The sequence below is a fragment of the Lichenostomus cassidix genome, chromosome 3 (assembly GCF_008360975.1).
Source record: "Lichenostomus cassidix isolate B80296 chromosome 3, HeHo_3.0, whole genome shotgun sequence".
NCBI classification, from domain to species: Eukaryota; Metazoa; Chordata; class Aves; order Passeriformes; family Meliphagidae; genus Lichenostomus; species Lichenostomus cassidix.
The window spans coordinates 17,178,306-17,198,781 of NC_139483.1; the positions used below are offsets into that span (position 1 = coordinate 17,178,306).

At 38.2% G+C, this 20,476-nt stretch overlaps 1 protein-coding gene across 5 annotated transcripts in view; it reads right to left on the minus strand.

The window, feature by feature from the left end:
* Positions 1–3,952: 3,952 nt before the first annotated feature.
* DISP1 (dispatched RND transporter family member 1) overlaps positions 3,953–20,476 on the minus strand; it is an 86,540-nt gene continuing 70,016 nt past the window's right edge. For all 5 annotated transcript variants that reach the window (XM_085054725.1, XM_085054726.1, XM_085054727.1 and 2 more), the window contains 6 exons: positions 19,754–19,783; positions 16,102–16,225; positions 14,929–15,056; positions 14,419–14,516; positions 12,306–12,403; positions 3,953–7,608 (listed from right to left, as the gene is read on the minus strand). In XM_085054725.1, the coding sequence (XP_084910851.1) occupies positions 3,964–7,608; positions 12,306–12,403; positions 14,419–14,516; positions 14,929–15,056; positions 16,102–16,225; positions 19,754–19,783 (4,123 nt within the window). In that variant the 3' untranslated portion in view covers positions 3,953–3,963. The remainder of the gene's footprint in view (positions 7,609–12,305; positions 12,404–14,418; positions 14,517–14,928; positions 15,057–16,101; positions 16,226–19,753; positions 19,784–20,476) is intronic.

Genomic DNA, 20,476 nt, shown 5'->3' on the forward strand with positions numbered 1-20,476 from the left:
CTCTTACAGACTCAGAGAAGCTCTTGCTTTTCTTCCAGACTGTAACTTCCACAGGCTGAGCTTTTTGTTGCAAAGGCAAGCCTTGTTTTGCACTGGGGAAATATGCAACACTTAGCAGGTTGGTGTCCCAGCTCACCATCATAAATCAAATGCTGCAAGTATAGGCACTTCAGATGTTACTGGCAGAAGTAAAATTTAATACACCTTGCCAGCATGTGGAAAAAATTCAAGGTCCAATTCAATGAAGTCAGTGTAATTCTGGCCTGAATCACCCATCTGCTACCTATATTAAGTAGTATAACATTCTTTATATAAATAAAATATATTCAATTTTTATCACGTTTGACATTTCTTACAGTGCTAAAAATTTTGTCATTTGTCAACCTGTATTTTTAGAGCTCTCTTGGACTGACAGCCAGGACTCCATCTGGCAGAATGAGGGGTGCTCCTAATTCAAAGCATTTCAAAGCAATTCTCCCACATCAGTTCAAAAAGTTCAAATTAAAGTGATTAAGGGTGATTGTAAAAAGATGGATTTTAATTTTCTTTAAGAATACAAACAACAAAACAGTAATTTAAAACCCCTTTATGTTACTCTGTCAGCTGCCTACCCACCCAACAATCCTTTGTATGAGGTAGCTGCATTCCCAGTGATTAGATATTGAGCCTGCTTTAATATTTTAAAGGACTTACTGTAAATTTTTCTATCTTTGTTGTTAAACTAATCAATGTATTACCCACACTATAAATGTGATTATGACCTGAAAAACACAGGCCCTAAGGACAATACAGATAACTAAGGTATCTATTATGTTAAATAGAATTTTCCTCTGGGTGAAGTGAATTTGAGTGAGTTGATCTCAGATAAAAACCCCACTCACAGAAGATTCTGGTTTGTAGCCTTTGTCCCTGAAGAAAGCATTCCAGCAACTTAAGAGCCACAAAGAGACCACTGTCTACTCACATAAAGTCCCTTTCCTTTCCTGAATAATCAAAGAGATGTCACTTTAAAGACTCTCTACACATACAAGTTATTGTCAAGTCTTCCCTAGACTTTGGAAAGGCAGAAAGCTCACCTGTCATGTCTCAAGCTACATGTGTCATCACTGGCAGAACAATTCCCAAAATCCCCAGCATGGATTATCCACAGAAATAAAACTCTACATCTTCTGAATCCAGGACCATGTTACTTCCTGGAGGAAGTGCAAGCCAATGCCAGTGGAAGGCACCTCACCCCACCTGGGCAGCCTGCAGGAGAAGCACCTCACTGAGCCTCACTGTGTGCTGTGCACACATCCACATCCACATCCCCCATGCAACCCCAAAGCAAGGGAGGACCCCAGTGAGAGCAAATTAGTTAATGGAAAATTCGAGTATTTTAGGCTCATCAGCTTCCCTTGGGAGTTGGCCGTCATTGGCAAGTCTTTGAGAGATGCCTCAGTAGGGTGTAATGGTTCTTGTTAAGATTTCCTGGAGCGGAACAGAATTCCACCTATCCACCTACCTTTGCTTCCTCCCAGTAGCCTGTAAAAACTTAATTATTGGTATTTATTTCTCTCCAGAATTTTCTGGGGATAGAGTAATGCATAGCCTCATCAGCCTTCATCTGTCACTGGGACCAACTCCTACTCTCTTCCACTCTCCAGGAGTTGCACTGGCTTGGATTTTAGAGTCTACACGTGAATTGGCACAGGTGCAGCACACACACACACACACACACACACACACACACACACACACACACACACTGCTACATCTGTAAGTATCAACCTTATCTAAGTCAATGATTGCTCCTTGCCCAGCTAACTGATTTGCAGGGAGGAAATGGCAAAGTCACAAAAGGCAAATACAGCAAGGATCCTCCTCTCTAGCCAAGCACATTAGTTCATTTTAACCTTTCCTAAGAGCACATTACATCACAACTCCTTATCTGCCCCATTCTTCTCACTGTATCAGCCTTCAAGAACATATAAATCATAATGGGAACATAACATTGATCTCTGTTGCTTACATCACCATTACAAAACCAGTTATTAATATAAGCAGTTGAAGGTGGTTTCCTTACCCAGAATGCAGGATAGAAAGCTGGCTTAGGAAAACATCTCATTTTGAGCTCATCAGCTGCCAAAGTGCTCTGTTCAGTAGATGCACTGGCTGGAGACCTCCCCAAAGGCCCATGTCTCAAAGCTGTGAATGACAGCTCATGTGACAGGCACTATGTAAGCATTACATGCTGCTTTGACAAGGTCTGACAAACTGCACTCTAAGAGATGTTGACAGAAAAGAGGTTGGACAACAGTAACAGCCCAGTTTATTTTTAATTCCCTTAAATTTCTTCAGATTGCTAGCACTGCAAGTCTTAGCTTATAATTAATGGCCTCTGCAGTGCACAGAAAAGCCTTGAATTGCTCTCATTTACAAACCTAAGAAAGAATCAGGCTCTAAATTGAGTGACAAGTTCCAAGGTAACTAAAACCGTATTTTATTTTGTAACTAAAAAAGAATTATACTCTTCTTAAACCATGTAAAACTGTTTTAGCTTTTTCTGTAGATTTCAACCTCTTCCAGTCCCTGGGACATACAAGCACTAACATCACTACTCCCAGCCAAAGTGGTTTGTTGTATGATATGAACCTTCTGGCTGCCTTCAACATGAGCGCTAGGACAGAATTAGCCAGGCTTTTCCTCCAGTGATTCATTACACACCAAGTACCTGGTATCACATCAGCCCATGAAATCTATCTTCTGTGTCTCATAAATCAACATCATCAGCATAACCAAGCAATGAAATGAAGAAAGATTTGTCATTAAAGAACATAGCAATTATGACATGCTACACAGTTCAGCTCTCAAATCCACCCTCCCTGAATGATAAGACCAGCAAGTATTCCCAGGACTACCCACAGCTATCATGTGACTAAACCCTGTACTTACACAGATACCAGGTCTGAAATCCAATGTCTCGGTTACATGGTGTGGTTCAGCATTTGTAACTTCATCTTGGAACCTCTCCAGATAGGAACAGTCAGAACACAATATTTTAATTTATGTCTCTAAGCTTTTTGAATTGACTTAATCTGATACTGTTGGCAGTAAGTCTAGAACCTGTCATTAACTACGCCTTTCTCCACAGTAGTTTAACTCTGTGGGAAAAAGTTCAGTATTGCAAGGCACTTCATGCCAATTTTTATAACTCCTGATTTTATATATACATGCATCTGTCAGCCATGTAAACTGTATTTTTGCTGTCATCACTGAGAAGTAAATAATGTTCACTGACTATTGTTCCACCTGTACTCTCTGGTATTTAATGGTGAAGTCCCTACAGTAACTGCTAGAAAGACAGTTTAAAATGTTTTACTGCACTATATACACAGAAATGCAACAAGGGCAGTGTAAATGCTGTAGACCTCCAGGAGCTTTTCTTTAGATATTTTTAGGATAAATAGTTAAAAATGTTCCCCAAACAGGCTACCCTGCAGGGCTGGTCTGTCAAACAATCCTGAAAGAACACAGTTACAGTCCTGCTGCTGTTTCAAGGTGTGCAGAAGCCTGCCAAGGCAGCAGAATAAAGGTAAATGATGTACCCAGGAAATGTGAAAATCTGAGTCTGCCCCAAACGTTACCAATCTCACAAGCCCTGGCTTCAGAACAGGGAGAGTTTCTTTGTAATGCTTTATTTCTTGAGATGGTTTATAAGGAGAAATCAAACGCTAATGCCCCAGAACAAAACCTAAATGAAGTATAATCCATCTTGTGAGTTATAGCAAAAAAACATTCTGGACAACATCAGGTTTTACTACATGTAATGGCTTTATGAAATGTATAAATGTTATTGTTCTATAAAATACATTTTTCATTCCAAAAGGCAAATTATAATTCATATTTATTCAGGACTTTCCTTTCTAGTGCTTTAAACTTACTTTTAAAAGAAAGACGCAGGATTGCCAAATTAAAGGTTTATTATAGTGTTTTTATTAACAAACTTTCATTGGAAAGTTCTGGGCGCATTAACATAGGAGGCACATTGGCTTCGATGTTTGGCATTTGACAGTCAACAGAATTGCACTTCACTGCGATAGCCTTGCCACAACAGCGTGAACTTTCATGGCAAGCCTCGGAGCAAGCCTCTCTCCCTGACCTGGTCAGCAGGTGCTTTTTATCATTTTGGTCAGCCTTCAAAACTCGGTCATTCTGCAAAGAACGCTGATCTATCTTGCTTTCAGCTTTCTTTTTCTGCTTTGACAGAGAGGCTTTCTTGCTTTCAACCCCATTCGCTTCTGTTCCACCCTTTTCATCACACTTGTCTGTCTGCTGACAGAATCCCTTTTGGTTACTTGAGACGCTGTTCTCACATTCAGAGCAACGCACTATTAGAGGTGCTGCGTTTCGGCAGAGGAACTGTGAGGAGCCCATCACCTTTGGAACAGTTCTTACATTTTCCTCTGGGTTTTGATGAGCATGTGTATCTGTCCTGTTTATTCTTTGATGTGCCTGAAACTGTTGCACAGACTGGAGGAAAAAATTTTTAGGCAGAGAGTTTTGTGTCATGGTTCTTTTGAGCCTTCCTTGAAGGCAGCTGCAATGGAGGACGTGCTGGACTGGATGCACATAACCCTCGGCAGCTTGCTGTAAAGCATTTAGAGGAGCTACAGAGCTTTGGATCTGCAAGGTCCCTGCAGAAGGAGAACACTGGTAGCAGAAGGTGTCACTTAACTGCTGACAGGAGTGTGGACTCCACTTCACTGCCACTTGCTTATATGCATCAGGACAGCTACACTGCCTGTTCTGAGAGAAAATCGGGCATATGGTGTGTTGGTCAATAGATGTCTGCAGCACAGCTGAACTAGCAACATTTTTGATGCTTTTGCTCACTTCACTATTATAGGCTGGATGCATAGGCACACACGAGTTTTGGGGCCTGCTGCTGAAGAGCTCTGAGCAGATATGAGTTTCTTCATATGTCACTTTCTCTGCAGGGTTACAGATACCAGTTTGTGATGCCAGAGGCTCAAGCTCATAGTGCTCATGCTCCATTTCTGGTTTTTGACTTCTGGAGTCCAGCTGATACTTGCTAACAGGATGTGATTTATTTTGACTTCTGCTCCCCTGGGCTCCTGAAAAGGTCTGAGAGAAGGCATTACACCGCAGTTTTTTTGGTAGTGGGATCTGGCCGCAAGTACCCTGGGGTCCAAGGCACCGGCACATGCACTGGAAGAAGAACGTAGCGAAAGCCCAACTAATGCACATTATAAGCATCATGAAAGTGCCAAGCTGTGTGTATGCCAACACTGTCGAGGGCATCATCATTGCTCCAGCCACAAATGTAGTCAAGGCAGCCATTGCAATGGCAGAACCCATACGGCTTAAAGAAAAAATGACCTTCCCCTCTCGGTCAGGGTCAGGGGCTAAGCGATAAGCCACTCCGTAATGAACAGCAAAGTCCACTGACAAGCCAACAGCCACTGAGATTGTGACAGATTCCAAAACATTCAACTCCCACCCAAGAAGAACCAGAGAACCTACAGTGACAAAAATAGTTCCAGCTATTGAAACTATTGCATAAAGGCTTATGATTATGTTCCAAGTTGTAAGAAGCATTACGCTAAATGCAACAGCAACTGAAAGGCCCATGGCAATCAGAGTACCATCAGAAAGACTGTCCTGAAGATCATAAAATTCAAGGTTACTCACAAACCAACCATTGCTAAGACCTTCAGGAGCAGAACTAAGCTCACTTGAAATCCATGAGTCCACCTCTTTGTAGAACTGATGCATTTTCTCATAAGCCAGTGTGAAGAGGTAGGTGCTTTGGAACTCCAACACCACAGCCCTGATGGTGTCATTAAGGTCAAAGCGAGGCCCTGGGGTTTTGCTGTCTAAATGATACCCTGTGCTTCTTTCTAGCTCCATTATAGCTCTCTTGATACATAATTCAAAAACTTCTTGTTTGTACGGAAAGCTCCAGTGGCTGCAGCAGGGATAAAGAGATGGCTCATCACAGTCTTGATTTTCCATCCACTGCTTAAACGTTTCAATGAAGCAGCTTGTGAAGTCTTGTTCTTCAGTCTGATAAAAAAAGGTCTGATTCCTTAACTTCTGACAGAAACGTAAAATCCAAACCTGTGAGGCTGGGCTAGCGATATTAAAACTGGTATCCAGCTGCAGCTTTCCTTTGCTTTTAGGGTTTAAAGGGTCACCATTATCCTCAGGTGTGACACCCCAGATTACTGTAATTGGCATGTGGAGCTCTTCTCCATGGTGGACACGTTCAAACATAAAAAGTTTTTTGTATTCTGCATCGTATCGTTCAAATGGGTGAGAAGACCTAAATACCTGAAACTCAGAGAGCTCCAATGATGGCAGTTTCATCTTTGGATTTACACACACAATATATGCTCCACCAATTGTTAAGGCAAGGAACCAGAAAAGCCAAATATACCGAAATTTGATAACAATGCATGGCAAAACTTTCTCAAAAAATATCCTGGATGCTTCTGAGACTGCAAAAATAATCTTGTGGAACATTTGGCACAACACTGTCCAGCAGTTTTTGTTGTTGTATACCCTCTGCTGAGGTTTCTTAAAGCAACTGAAAATATTGAGAAGATATCGTTCATGTAATACAACTACAGCAGGCAGCCATGTAACCATCAAAACATAATTCACCAGAATGGCAGTGCCAGCATAAACACCAAAACACCTGATTGCTGTGATATTGCTGACATAATTAGCATAGAAGGCAGCAGCGGTCGTAAAACTCGTGACAAACATGGAAAGAGCAGCGTGTTGCAATGTGATGCTCACTGTCTCAGAGGTTCCAGCATGAGGTTTATCAAATTTTGTGTAGTTCCAAACATCACATAAGACAAAAGCATCATCTGCTCCAATCCCAACAAGGATAATCAATGCTGTGAGATTCATGAATGGAAAGAACTCAAAATTAAATACTACCCGATAGAGAAAATAAGAAATAATCAAGGAACTAATTATTGCAAACATAGTCATCAGCGTGATAAACATGGACTTGGTGTACACACACATAACTAACAGAACAATTACAATGGCTATGGCAGGATACACAGTATCCATCAACAGGTAATCTTGAAACAACCTATGTTTTATTCCAAACTCAATCCCTGTGACGGTTGTTACACCATCAGAAGCGTTCCAGTTCTCAAAGTTATCTAAGTAAATACTCATCATGCTTTCCCCTTTCTCAGTTGGAGAGAAGAGCATGCTGTATTTTAAAGCTGGTAAGACATAGTCAGCTGTCTTTGGGCTTAGGAAATCCTTGTCCACTAGGTAGTGAAGGATCTGGTAAACAGCATTGTACTTGGTACATTTGCGAGGCACATTTGTACACTTGAGTTGGTCCTTCCTTTTGGCATTCATATCCCAGCAGTCTGGCCCCAGGGTCCCGTTGTAGTAGTATTTGGCACAAGTGCGAAGCAGCTTTAGGGTGTGAGAGACATCTCGTTCAACAATTTTCTGACATGATGACCTGTTGTTCAGAATGGCAATATAGTTGCCCAGTGTCCAGCTGGGACAGCATGAAGCAGCAGTGGCTCTCTGGCAGAGATCACCAAACTGGGAATGGGATCTGATCTGTATAAAGACAAGTAGGGAGAAAAATCCAATTTAAAGTAACAATCTGAAACATTCAGTCACAAAATAAAAAAACCCAACAACCCAAAAACCAACTTAAAATTATGAAAATTCAGTTTACAGTCCTTTTGTGTTAACATTTTAAATTCTTATTTCCACACACACTGCTTTTAATCACCTACAAGTATCCTCGTACATGCAGCAGACTAAATGACTCATTATATGGACGTGGCACAAGTGTTAAGTGTATTATTTGAAGATCCACTGAGATGTTTTGTTTCTTTCCAGACTGAGGACTGTTAACTCTCTTCTATTATCTCATGCTATACTCCTGAGAATAAACAATCAGCCATACATGAATGAACTTTCATTCTGCTTGGAATCATATCCTGAAGTTCCTAGGAGAGGCAGGGACCTACCGTCTAGAAAGGAAGGATGTGACAGCTTTACAATGCCTTCCATCACCTCACCACTCTTCTACAACCTTGATTTCATGAGTCTCTTTTTGCTCTTGCACAGCTGACAGGCACTGTCCCCAAACAGCTCTGCCTGCCACCCAGACACTGACCATCCCTAAATCATGCAGGATTTCCAGAGCACAAGGTAATTCCACTGTTATGAAGCACCCCAAAATAACAAGTCATGCCTCTGAACACTGCACCCACGGTGGGACAAAGTCACAAGAGTTGACTCAGGAGTTGAGTGGAGGACTTGCAGCAGCAGCAAGGCCAGAGAAGTCACAGGGATGAGCAGGCAACAGTGGCAAGCACAGAGAGGGGACAGAGCTGGGACATGGGGGAGCACTGCTGTTGTCGTTGCAAGCGACTGCCCAAAGCCCAGGAACTTTATAAAATTACAGCAATTTTAACATTCTCGTTAAACATTCTCCTGAACTAAATGAGCCTTAATCCCTTATGGGGATATTTTTCTTTCACTTCAAGAATATTCCAGATATAGCTGAAGACAATAAGAGCACAACTTAGCTAAATCACCATAAGACACTTCTATGCAAGTTGAAAGTAACTACAAACCAGAAGTGAAACTCTTAAGTAACAAGGTCAGATCAGGGAAAATTTCTCAAGTTCAGGAAACTCAACCTTTGTAGAGCACAAAGAATATAACTCTTAAAAACCAGAACTTCTGGCCTTTTATCCGTGACAAAGTGCTATTAGTCCTTCAAACAGACATATGTAAAAATGCTGTTTTAATCAAGTTACACAGAATGAACATATATTAATACAGTCACATTAATATAGCTATGGGCTTCAGATTTTATAGGAGTGGGCCCTGAAACAGTTGTCCACGTATGCTTTAAATTTAGGTGATCTGAAAGAAACTACTTAGCCTCTTTTTTCCTTTCTTCAGCAAAATTGCACAGGTTTACTGTTAGCAATCCTTCATAATGCAGACAAAAAAATACATTTGGGGATTCTCTCAGTGGTTATAAAAGCTTTAATATGGACCAAACTTTGTCAACCACCTTCTGAACAATAACAAACTGGCATTCCAAAAAAACAGGATAATTCACATTTGATTGTTTCCAGATAAAAACACTCACACATGCAAACTCAGGAAAAACTGTACAACCTACTAAATAAAAGGAAGCACTGGAATAGCATATCTGTGTTTTTCATGGCACATCTCCAGGTTAGTCCTATGAGGATATAATAGGCAAACTGGGAGGAAAGGATTGTATTGTCTTCTCTATGTATTCAGGTTCAAGATAGGACAATGAGGTTTATATACTGTTCTTCAACACTTGCTGCAGGCCATAAACATTAACTGGCAAAGTAACTGCTGCCAAAGATAAAGTAACATGAGCTGGCAGCTGGAAATTAGAAAGTATAATACAAAACTTAGCTCCTGATAGCTATTAAAATACTATGTAAAATGTTAATAGATTGTAGCATTGGGCTTTGTTGGTGATCCAAAGGAACTGGAAAGGTCATTCTGGTGTTTGCAGACCTGGTCTGCCACTGGCAACATTTTAATTTATTTTGGAACAACTAAGGAAACTAAACTGTGTGACCTGCATGCATCTGTGGGCAGATCTGCCCAAGTGGGTTTCTGCAGTGACAGAGAATCACAAATCCACTGCTTTGGGGAAGCAGTCCGAAGACATAATATACAGTCTTTGAAGTTTATAAAATAGCTGTTTAGAGTTTATAGGGAAAACATTCTGCAATTAACAGGTGAAAACAAAAAAAGCTCTTCTTATCCAAGTAGTAAAAAATTAGAACACCTCCTATTACTATTTTGTATATAAAGTTTCCATGAAGATTATGGGACTAACATATGCTGAGCAGCTGCATGATAGAGCCCCTAAGTGTCAGTAAAACCCATAGTTAAAGTAGTTACAAGCAGATGGAAATACAATTAATACATAGAGGATATGCTATTAGTTCCATACTAGAACAAATATGAGTTGGTGCTGATATCCTGCTTATCATCAGAAAAACACATAAATTCTAAGGTTTGTATTTCCAAAAAGCAGTGACTGATTTTCCTGTCTTTGGATACAGAAAGCTTTACCACTTATTTCAACAAAACTGTGGCCCTAAACAAGCATGAACTCAACAACAAAAATAACTACAGCCAGAAGAGTTTGTAAGACAAGAAGGTCACCGAGTCATTGATTTCTTGTGATGGCTGCAGTGCAAGTCAGCATCCTCCCCCTCCCTAGGGACTGGCTGCTACCAGAACTTAGCATTCCAATGTGGGGTATAGCACACCACTTTGTGAATTCCAAAAAATGTTAGAAGTGCTTAAAAACTGCTATAAAGTATTAAAATAATTAGAAATGTTAATTGTAAGTAACAAGTATTTTAAAAAGAAACCATGAAAAAACTTCATTCCTTTCTGAGCCCTGAATATCTAATTTTTATAATAAATTTACATACACAGACCAGCAATAATTGCAAAACCTAACCATATTCATTTGTTTTCTAAACTAACAAGCTAAAAATCAATGCTGCTACCATGATGCACTGTTATTCTGCCCAGCTGAGGTGTTCAATTAATTTACTCTTAAGTAAATTACAAATAAAGATCAACAAAAACATTATTTACAACAATATCCTCTATAAATATCTACACAATTGTGGGTGTAGATGATGCAGCCAACATTTCATTTTCTGAAGTGTTATTTCAAAGGAAGAGCTGGTTTTATGGATACAAGATGTGTGGTGCTTGTTTTTTGTTTTTTTTTTTGAAGTTGTTTCACTTCATCCTTCCCTCAGAAAGTAAAGCAGTATTTGAAATCATACATTATTATCAAGGTGAGCAGATGGGGAGGAACAAAAGAAAAACTCCTCAGGAGTAATGCAATCATTACAGAGATATTCTTCAGAGGTAATTAAATGTCCTCTGTTGAATTGAATGATGTTTTCTAATTCAGACTGCGTTGCTTTGTAATAACCTACACTGCCTGGGATTTACCTGCATCAGCTGCCTATGTGACTAAACTTCTGCAGTAAACTGCATAGATTAGCATCAATTTTCACCCTTGTTAAAGGTTATTCTCCCCTGGATCTCCTGACTGAACTGGTGATAGGATGACTCTCTAGCTCAGCTCATTCAAAACTGAGCTAGGCTAGGTTAGATATTGTACTTTGCTCGTTCTGATTGCAAGAGATAAGGGATAACCACATGAGCCATCCTGTCACTGCAATAATCTCTGAAGGGGAAATAAGGAACATTTCATGAGCATGTGAGGACAAAACCCACTTCCACCAAGGGAGGCCAACCAGGACAAAATGCCTGTCAGCAGACTGCCAAGGGAGATTCATTATACAATGTCCCACTACAGCTCAACATTTTAAGCAAGCAAACGATGGCTGTTGTAGAGAAAACAGTTTGGGAATTTGCCAAATTAATACAGTTGTCTAATAGGCAATGATCAATCTAATAGTGAAAATATTTCTCATTAAATAAATTAGGTATAATACGAATTAAACTGTTTATGATTATTTTTGTTTTGGAGGAGACCAAAATGGAAATAAATTGCTCTATATTAACAGAAGAAAAACATATTGCTTCATTTCCACGCAAAGTCATCAGTATGTGAACCAAAAGTTCATGGTTACTCAGAGGTTCAAAGGAGTTCCCTCCAGCATGTGACAAGTTTATATTTTACAAATAAAGTGTAAAGATAGAATTAGTATTACTCTTTAAGCACCATTATCCACATCTAATTAACTGGGTTGTATTTCTAGCTATTGTACCTATGTTTCTTTGTTGTCCATTTGCCAACCTATTCTAAACTAACAAAAAAAATTTGAGCGACCCACCGGGTGTCAGAGAAAACTACATATACTATGAGATTATAGCTAGCTCACCTGAAGATGAAAAAGCAAGAAAAAGAAATTATTGGCTGGGAAACAAGAACAAAACTCCATGGAATAATATTCTATGAGTAAACACACAGTAAAAGTTAAGACAGTCCTTTCCTGAAGCAATCCTCTTCTACCCCATTTTGTATGCTATTAGTAGAAAACCCAAATATATCCCCCAATACATAACCTGATTTACAAATTGAAAGTTGTTTTTTAACTTCACATGCATGCTGACTGACCATTTGACAGGAGATAAACCATGTAAATTCCTCTCATATGCTGCTGGATGGCAGTGGGCAACAAAACAAAGTTTCAAATACATGCTCTGTATCTGCAGGTTAAATAAATGCCATATTTACTTACCCTCAAGTTGTCTACATTGCACATTGACTTAATTGCATTCAGATTCCATAAATTCTCTCCTTCTGTTGATGTAAACACCACTCGTGAATAGCGATCACCTGAAATTACAGAAAGGGGTTTTCACTGATTTTTTGGGTGGGCCTGGCATCAAAGGCTGAGGCAAAATCCCACCATTGAAATGACACACATGAAATCTTTGTCCAGTCATGGGAATTCACCTCCTTTTCAAGATGAGCTGTTTATCTCTAAGACTCATTCCACATGAAAGTTTCCATTTCCTTAAAGTGCTTACAGTAAATATGGCATCTTCAATACTATATACCACTCAGAAGCTCTACAGACTTCTATTCAAGCAAACTATCTTCTGAAATATGACAAACAAATAAAAATCAAAAGATCTAATCAGCAAACTATGAAATTCTTGGCACAGCATAATGGCAGTACACTGATAATAGTAATCAAAGGCTGATTTAGTAAGTCATTTGGGAATATAAATAATAATTATAAAGCTGTTTCTACAAGAATGTTTTTGCTTTAGAAGCAAATGACTGCAGTGGAAATTGTTGTGATATCCTTGAGGCCATTTTCAAGAATTCCACAGTTTAGCTCCATATGGAGCTTAAATTACAAATTAAATCGCATTTATCAGAAGACGGATTTAGGAAAGGAAATAATTACTTAGCGGCAGTGAGATCTGTCTGCAGAGCTCACAAGGGAAACAAATATACAAACACAAATACATAGTACTGCCTAACACAGCATGGCACTTTGGGTTAAGAAACATTATCACATTAATTAAAATATTCCAAAAACCCAAAAGGTTGAATTTTTCCCACTGCTGTGAAGCTGCAGAATTTTGCCTTTCACAAGACTGCAATGAAAAGATCTCCTACCATGCTTTAGGATCAAGGGAACTGAAATCTACAGATCCTGGAGCAGAAAAAGAAAGATACCAGGAATGACAAAAGTGGGTCAAGAGGAAATCAACTGTTTTCTTTACATAACGGGCTGGCAAATTTTCCCATAGAAGCACAATTCCTTCCTGACTGTCACTACTGAGACTATGCAGAAACAGTAAAGGAGAGTGAGACTGTGCAGAAACAGCAGCCTGGATAAGAGGAGTTAATTCTGCTTCAAGTTAATGCTCAGCAGAGTTCCAAGCACATTTCCTCTTCCTTACTCAGATATGCTCTGTCTGATTTGGTTCTGTTCACAGGAGCAGAAGTTATGACCTTGCTCCCATCCTCTCACTTAGGTTTAGGACCATACTGTAATTGAAAAAACAGAATAAAAATCTGTTCTTCACCCCGGTTTTCCCTGGTCATTGCTCTCTCAGATCAAGTAATCTAAACAAATAATTTCACAATTGTGTTTTTGTGCTCTGTTATCAGTCCTCACATGTGGAAGTTGCCACAAAAGAGCTCAGGTCGTTCTATGAATAGAGGCAAGATCCAAATCTCTCTGCCAGAACAGGACTTATCAAAGTTCTGCAGTGTGCCTTGTAAAAAGTCAAAAGACTTTGTCTTTTTTGTCCTCTAGTTTAATTTAGTCAGCTTCATAAGCCTACAGTGTTTTAAGGTGAGGATTTTTTATTTTCATTTTGTTTCTTTGAGGGGGATGTTTTCTTTGTTGGGTTTTGTGTATTTTTTTTCCCCTAAACAATACCCTGAATTCTGTATAAGGTATGACTTGTGGATGTCTTTTAGGACATATACAGGAAAAGTATTTTGATTTAGTTTTTTTTAATATTAAGTTAATAGCAGACAAAACAAAACTTCTTACCTAGCATAAATTAAGCACTACCTCTACAGTCACGCAAAAACCACGGATTTTACAATGCTCAGCACTACCAAGAACTAATAAAATTCTTTACAGGAAATGGAAACACTTAAAGGAAGCACTTTATGTAAATACAGTTTATTCTGACAAAGAACCAACAGAACACATTTCAGCCCAATTTTCCCAAGGTTTCTGCACACAGAAAGAAGATGCTTATTGTGTGTATATATATTAAATAAAAAATATCTTCCTAATACAGCATGCAATATACAGAAGAGTTCAGAAAACACTGAACTAGAAGAAATTTTTAGCCTTCCATCATTTCTCCACTTACTCGGAATATCACAGAAAAAGGTATCCTTGTGGAAGTTCCAGTCTGCTTGCCTCTTCTCTCTTTCATAGTGATCATCTGACCATCTGTCATCTTGATGACTAAACCAGAAGAAAGAGTTTTACTTTTACCTTAGCAAAGAAATTATTAAAAGAAGGACCACCCAAACAAGCCACACATCTTACCAGCTCTTACACATGAGAAAACATACTTTTACTGATGTGACTTTGGTATATAAAAACTGAAACATAATTTTTTCTTTAAGAGACTTCAAATGAAAGGACACTGAGTTCAATACTGAAAACATCCATAAATAAAATATTCATAGAGAAAGCTATAATTATACATTTTTTTAAAAGAGCTTGCAATGAGAAATATCTACTCTGATGTGAAAGGCCTTGAGAATTTTAGATGACCAGATTCCAGTGGCACTACATATATGAACTTCAGAGGGTACTGGTACACAGAAAAACCACCAATAAAATCAAATGCATTTTTAATATAAATTCTTACCTTTTAGCTTGCTCATCTGCATATTTGAAAGGATAGTTTGCAAGTGTTGCTTTGTACCCTGTGTTTTTCACCATGTTGTTCCATGTCACCAATCTCTGTCCTATGGCTGTCCCTCTTGGCTCAAAACCCTAAGGGGAGGGAAGCACAAAATTCCATTAATGCTTTTCATTCTTCAGCTCAAACTGGAGAGCAGAAACATGATCAAAGTGATGGATAGTTTTCATTATGAAGCATAATTACTCCAGGCATCTACTTTTAGAGGTAAAATGGTTTATGACAGGTCAGACAAAATAATGACCGACTGTTGAGAGTGATGAGGGATTAAGAATTCTTGCACGTCTTACTGCTCTCCCCAAGAAGAGATGATGATTTACTCCATCAAATGTTCAGCACTTGGTTTTCAGGGAAAGGGCATTCTATAAAGTCCTCTTCTGTATCTCAATTATCACTCTTTATTGATTAAATATGATGTAAAAACTATCCGGTATACCTTCTCTATTTCTCCAAGAATAAGGCAAATCTTTAAATAATTTTGAAAGTGACTTTGAAACAATTTTAACAACTTGGCTGTTTTCAAGAAATATCCATTTCATATGGATACGTGCAGATATACATACTATACTGCAAATACCAATAACTTACAGGAACAGTTTATTTTTATTTGAGAATAATAATTAAATGCCATATTTTCACTAAAAAGTCCTGAAAGCTACTCATGCTTAAGACAATTCATGAAATGAGTTCAGTATTTAACAGAATCTGATAAAAATTACTTTTAGTCTTTCAATATGGATATAATTTCATCCCCAGAAGGCACTTAGAATCCCCTCTCCTTTAACAGATCCTGGCATTCACTCTTTGAAACCTGATTTAGAACGTATGGTCTGTGCTGTACATCTAAAACTGGGATGAATTTACATTATTCAATCTAAAGCAGTTCTGCTGAAGGACATATGACCTTAGCAAAATGCAGAGGGAATTTAAACTGCTGGATAACATTCTCAGATGGCAACTTGAGCTTTGCACCATCATTTGCTGCTCCGATGTCAAGACTGGTCAACTGTCAGTACTGTGTCAATTGCTGTACTTGCACTTGCTGTTTAGTGGTTCCACGGAAAAAAAGGCAAACAAAAAATACCTATTTGATAGTGCAACTGATTAGTATTGACTTACCAGCAGTGGGTCAGAGAAATCTGGAAGATCTGGAACTAATATTCCCACGAGTGCACACACCACTATGAGCACAGTGCACATGCCCAGGACCACCACGGGCCAGTCGGCGATGAGCGCGGCGTAGCTACGGGAGAGGAGCAGGGAGAGGTGCTACAGCAAGGAAAGCTGCACACAAAACCAATCCACACTTCTCTAAAAGCCTTTGCATATTAGACTATTCTTTTTCCCAAGGAATCTGACAAAAATGCTAGCTTATCCATGATTGCAGACTACTAGAAAACAGATGCTTTGTTAAAAATTTAATGAGAGAAAACATCACTACGTTTTTTTTAAACTTCAGTATTTCAAAGAAAAAAATCAAAGGAAAAAAAAAGATCAATTTTAAAGTAGAACCCAAAGAAAACATTTCCATTATTTTTAAAACAGTCATTAAAAAAATATTCAAACCCTACATACTTATGATCCATGAACTCTTTTGTACAGTCAAAGAGGCAAGGGATTGACAACATGATACATAAACTTATCAGCATTAATTGTCTAGTCTTCCAGCATAACATCCATCCTTGGATTTTAACACATAGTTCATTCTAATTTTTAAGAGTAGAAGAACTTTTATATGCAAACCTAGTTTTCATTATTCTTGTAAAATATTTTTTTTTTGTTAATTTGACAGGAAAGTATCAGAAAATTAAACAAAACCAAGAAATCTTAATTTCCAAATAATTTTTCTTACAGCAAAGACTTGAACTCATAGAGTTTATGTTTCAAAAGCAACATTGTTTAATACTGGGAGCAAAGAGAGTATAGGAAATCCCATAAAGGCATTAGAAAAGTAATTATAGGCTCTGAATCCTTCAATTTGAATGGTCTCTGTACACACTAAAAATTGATCAAGAAGATCTACACTCTTATTTCCTACTCAACTTACAAGAAGAATAACATGAAAGTTTATAGCAGAGCTCCTCTATTTATTTCTACTGTCTTAAAAGATTATGGCTCTTTTCCAGTTTTAAGAGCAACTTGCTAATTAATCACAATACAATTATCAGTTCCACAGAAATTTTCTGCCCTGCTACTAAGAAGGGAGAGATTGTCTATCACCCCACACCAGCAATGGTTTTCCAGCATTCTGACTGCAAAATCAATGGCAATAAGCAAGTTTATTCTTGGTTTTCCACAGCATGTGGCAATAAGCACCTCTAGGGGTCTAAGCAGAGCTTTAAGGAGCAAGGAAATCCAAAGCATTGGGTGTTTCTCCATTTCCCACTAGGTAAACATGGAATAATTTTGACATGCTCACACAAGAGGTTAATTAGCAAAAGCTTGAAAAGCAATCTGAAGTCTAAGTTTTTATTAAAGTCAATCACAAAGGGGCAGCTTGCCAAATGAGCAATTGTACAAAGTAGAAGCAAAGGGAAGTAAATGACCTAATAGAATTTTCCTATTTATAGGACTAAATGTTTTTATAAACACCAAGCTAGACTGACTAGCCATTACAGACATTTGCTCTGAAGTCATAAAAGTTATACCCAAAAGATTTATTTTCCTATTCATCACTAGTGCCAGATTTACCACTTTGACATGTTGTCTCTACACTTCCATTCTCAGCTGACCACTCTTAAACTGGGTCAATTCTTTCCGCTGTAAAAGAAACTGTGTCCTAAGTATTTAACTTAATAATAAACCACATACAGAAAACAGTAAGTAGTTGTTTACACCTGCAAATTTGTCCTGTTTCTTGTACCACATACTGAAATTCAGATCAGCCAAGCTGATCTGGGCTGACAAAAAGGACTGACCACTGTCCGAGCACTATTTAGTACTGCTGAGGGCTCTGGCTGCAACCAAGTTGCCTAAAACCAGCCTTAACCCCAACCCCACTGTACATGGCTAAAGAAATGACAGGTTTTTTATTTTTTACCCATTAAAAAGCCATCACACAAGTTCAGTCACTTTTTCTTTTCTCTATGGAGGGTAAGCCACTGCCCTGACAGATTGGCCATAAATGACCACTTGCCTGAAAATGCCTGAGTCTAAGAGAAAAAGCTTAAATTAATTCCTCAGGGGAGGTATCATACTCAGAAAAGATACCCTTAGTGCTAAGCACAATCTTCAGTACTTTTCTAAATCAGGGTAGAACCTCCCACTTTTGGATATCTAAATTAAAACTATTTTTTGGTTGTGCAATGACCTGGACTGGTCACTACAGCCACACTGGAGTTTTTTGTGTTTTTCATCCAAACTATTCAAGCACTGAATGATGAACTCACATAAGTTTGACACTGACAGAAGGAACATTTTCATGCCATTTTGCTCCCTGCTTTCAGTCAGTTAGAAAGGTACTACTGCTTTTAGCTAGCTACATACCATTAAAATGCACAAAGCTTTCATTAATTTATTTCCTCCTGATGTTTTTCACACATCTAAAAAAGGTTTGGTTTGGTTTTGGTTTTTTTCTTCATTTTTTAAGTAATCAAAAATGCTTAGGAGATACAGTAATTCAATCTATATTTAGCACCACTAAAAGAACCACTGTTTTCAAGTAATTTGTCCAAAAGTGATCCAAGACCTCTGATGTTTTCTTCAAAAGCAGAAGGTGAAAAATAGAGTGTTTAGTTTTTCTTACCATTTTAAGCTACAGTATAATGTGTGGCTAAAGCTAAGCTTTTCAATTCAGCCCCTATATACAGATCCTCAGGTTCAACCACACCCAGGCTCATACAGAGACAGAAATGTACCACATACAGTTTCTGTAGAAAGGTCACTATGAGCAACAGATTTTTGTGTGACTCAAATCATACCAACACACAGATTTATGTAACTCAAAACAGATACTTAACAAACAGGCCTCCTCTTTATTGAAAGCAAATCCTAAAGACGGATTTTGTTTTTAATATATTTTCACTTGAGATGGTTTCTTGTTGCTGTTACTGATGCACTGACAGCTTTAGATACAATGCTCTGTTATTTTCTGTTATAAATTAAATTATATTCTACAGAGCCCATATAGTGGTCTGGATTGCATGGGGCTTCTGGTTTTAGGAAGAATTAAAAACTACTATGATGAAATTTTTTGAACTTGTCTGTCAGGTTTGTTTATCACTATTGATGATATGACCAAGCCACTTCCCAGAGCAACCCTTCAGCAAAAAGGTAGTGAATTTCCATGCTTGTGTAGGTGGTGACCATACAGACACAAAGAGAATGGCACAGATTGTAACAAAAATGCCCTAAAATAGCTGAAAACAAGAAGCATTGAAATCTGCATAGGTTTTTAAATTATGGCCTAGTATTAAAGAGGAGACTGCTTTTCTGTCTGTAAACAGAGCCTGAGTTTGGCTGCCTTTTGTGTTCCATCCCATTCCCATTCCTGCTCCCCCAGAATTCACAGATGTGTATTAGGGATGTTAAATTACTTGTCCCTGGCTCCTTGTTTCAGTATTTAGGGACCCATTGCAGTTGCAGAAGTTTACTACCCACTGCCTGAAGAAATACTTTTAAAATCTGATTTAATTTGAATACTTATTATTTTCTTTGAATATACCTTATTCTTGCTTTATATGGGGAATAACAGCCTTGCCAGCCTTGCCATCACCTCATCTACCACCTTTACAATTCCACAAACCAGTGCTGTGACAGCACTGGACCTTACCTTTTTGGTAACTTGAATGGTCTGGCTGGCCTGGAAGGAGGAAAAAGAGAGTAATTGAGAATGCATGAAAGATGTATGCATACACCAATTTGTTTAATTATTCTCATACATGGATAAGCAAATAAATTATAAAAATCAGATATTTTAGAATATGAATTCTTTTGAAAGGCCCACAATCATATTCAATTGAGTCTTTGCAAACAACTAGTTCAGAGAATAATTACAGCTACAGACAGCTGGGTTTTCAAAAGTGAAATTTTATGCAGCTGATTTTTGGGATTACTATTCCAGAGGCTTTTCCACTTTTCAACAAGAGACCAAATACACTAACATGATATAAATTCAACACTATTGAAAATAATGACAAAGTTTGCATATGATGGGAAGAGACAACCACGACACCATATTCTGACTATAATCCACGAAACTTAATTGTCCTTTGTAATCCCATTAGAAAAAATATTTTGGCAATAAATTCTGTCCTGCCATAATACAAGAAATAGAATGGCATAGAGTACCACTGTCTTTTATGCAAGTTTTTTGTTATTTCTTTAAAATCTAATATAAACTATATTATTTTGAGGAGGAGATAGCAAACCCAAGTGAAAATTATTCTTATCTGACACTGTTCAGTGAGCACTTCATTAGCTACTGGATCAGTAAGTTTCACATAAATTTCACTTACAAAGACCTCATGACGATTCTGCAAGTCCTTTCAAGAAT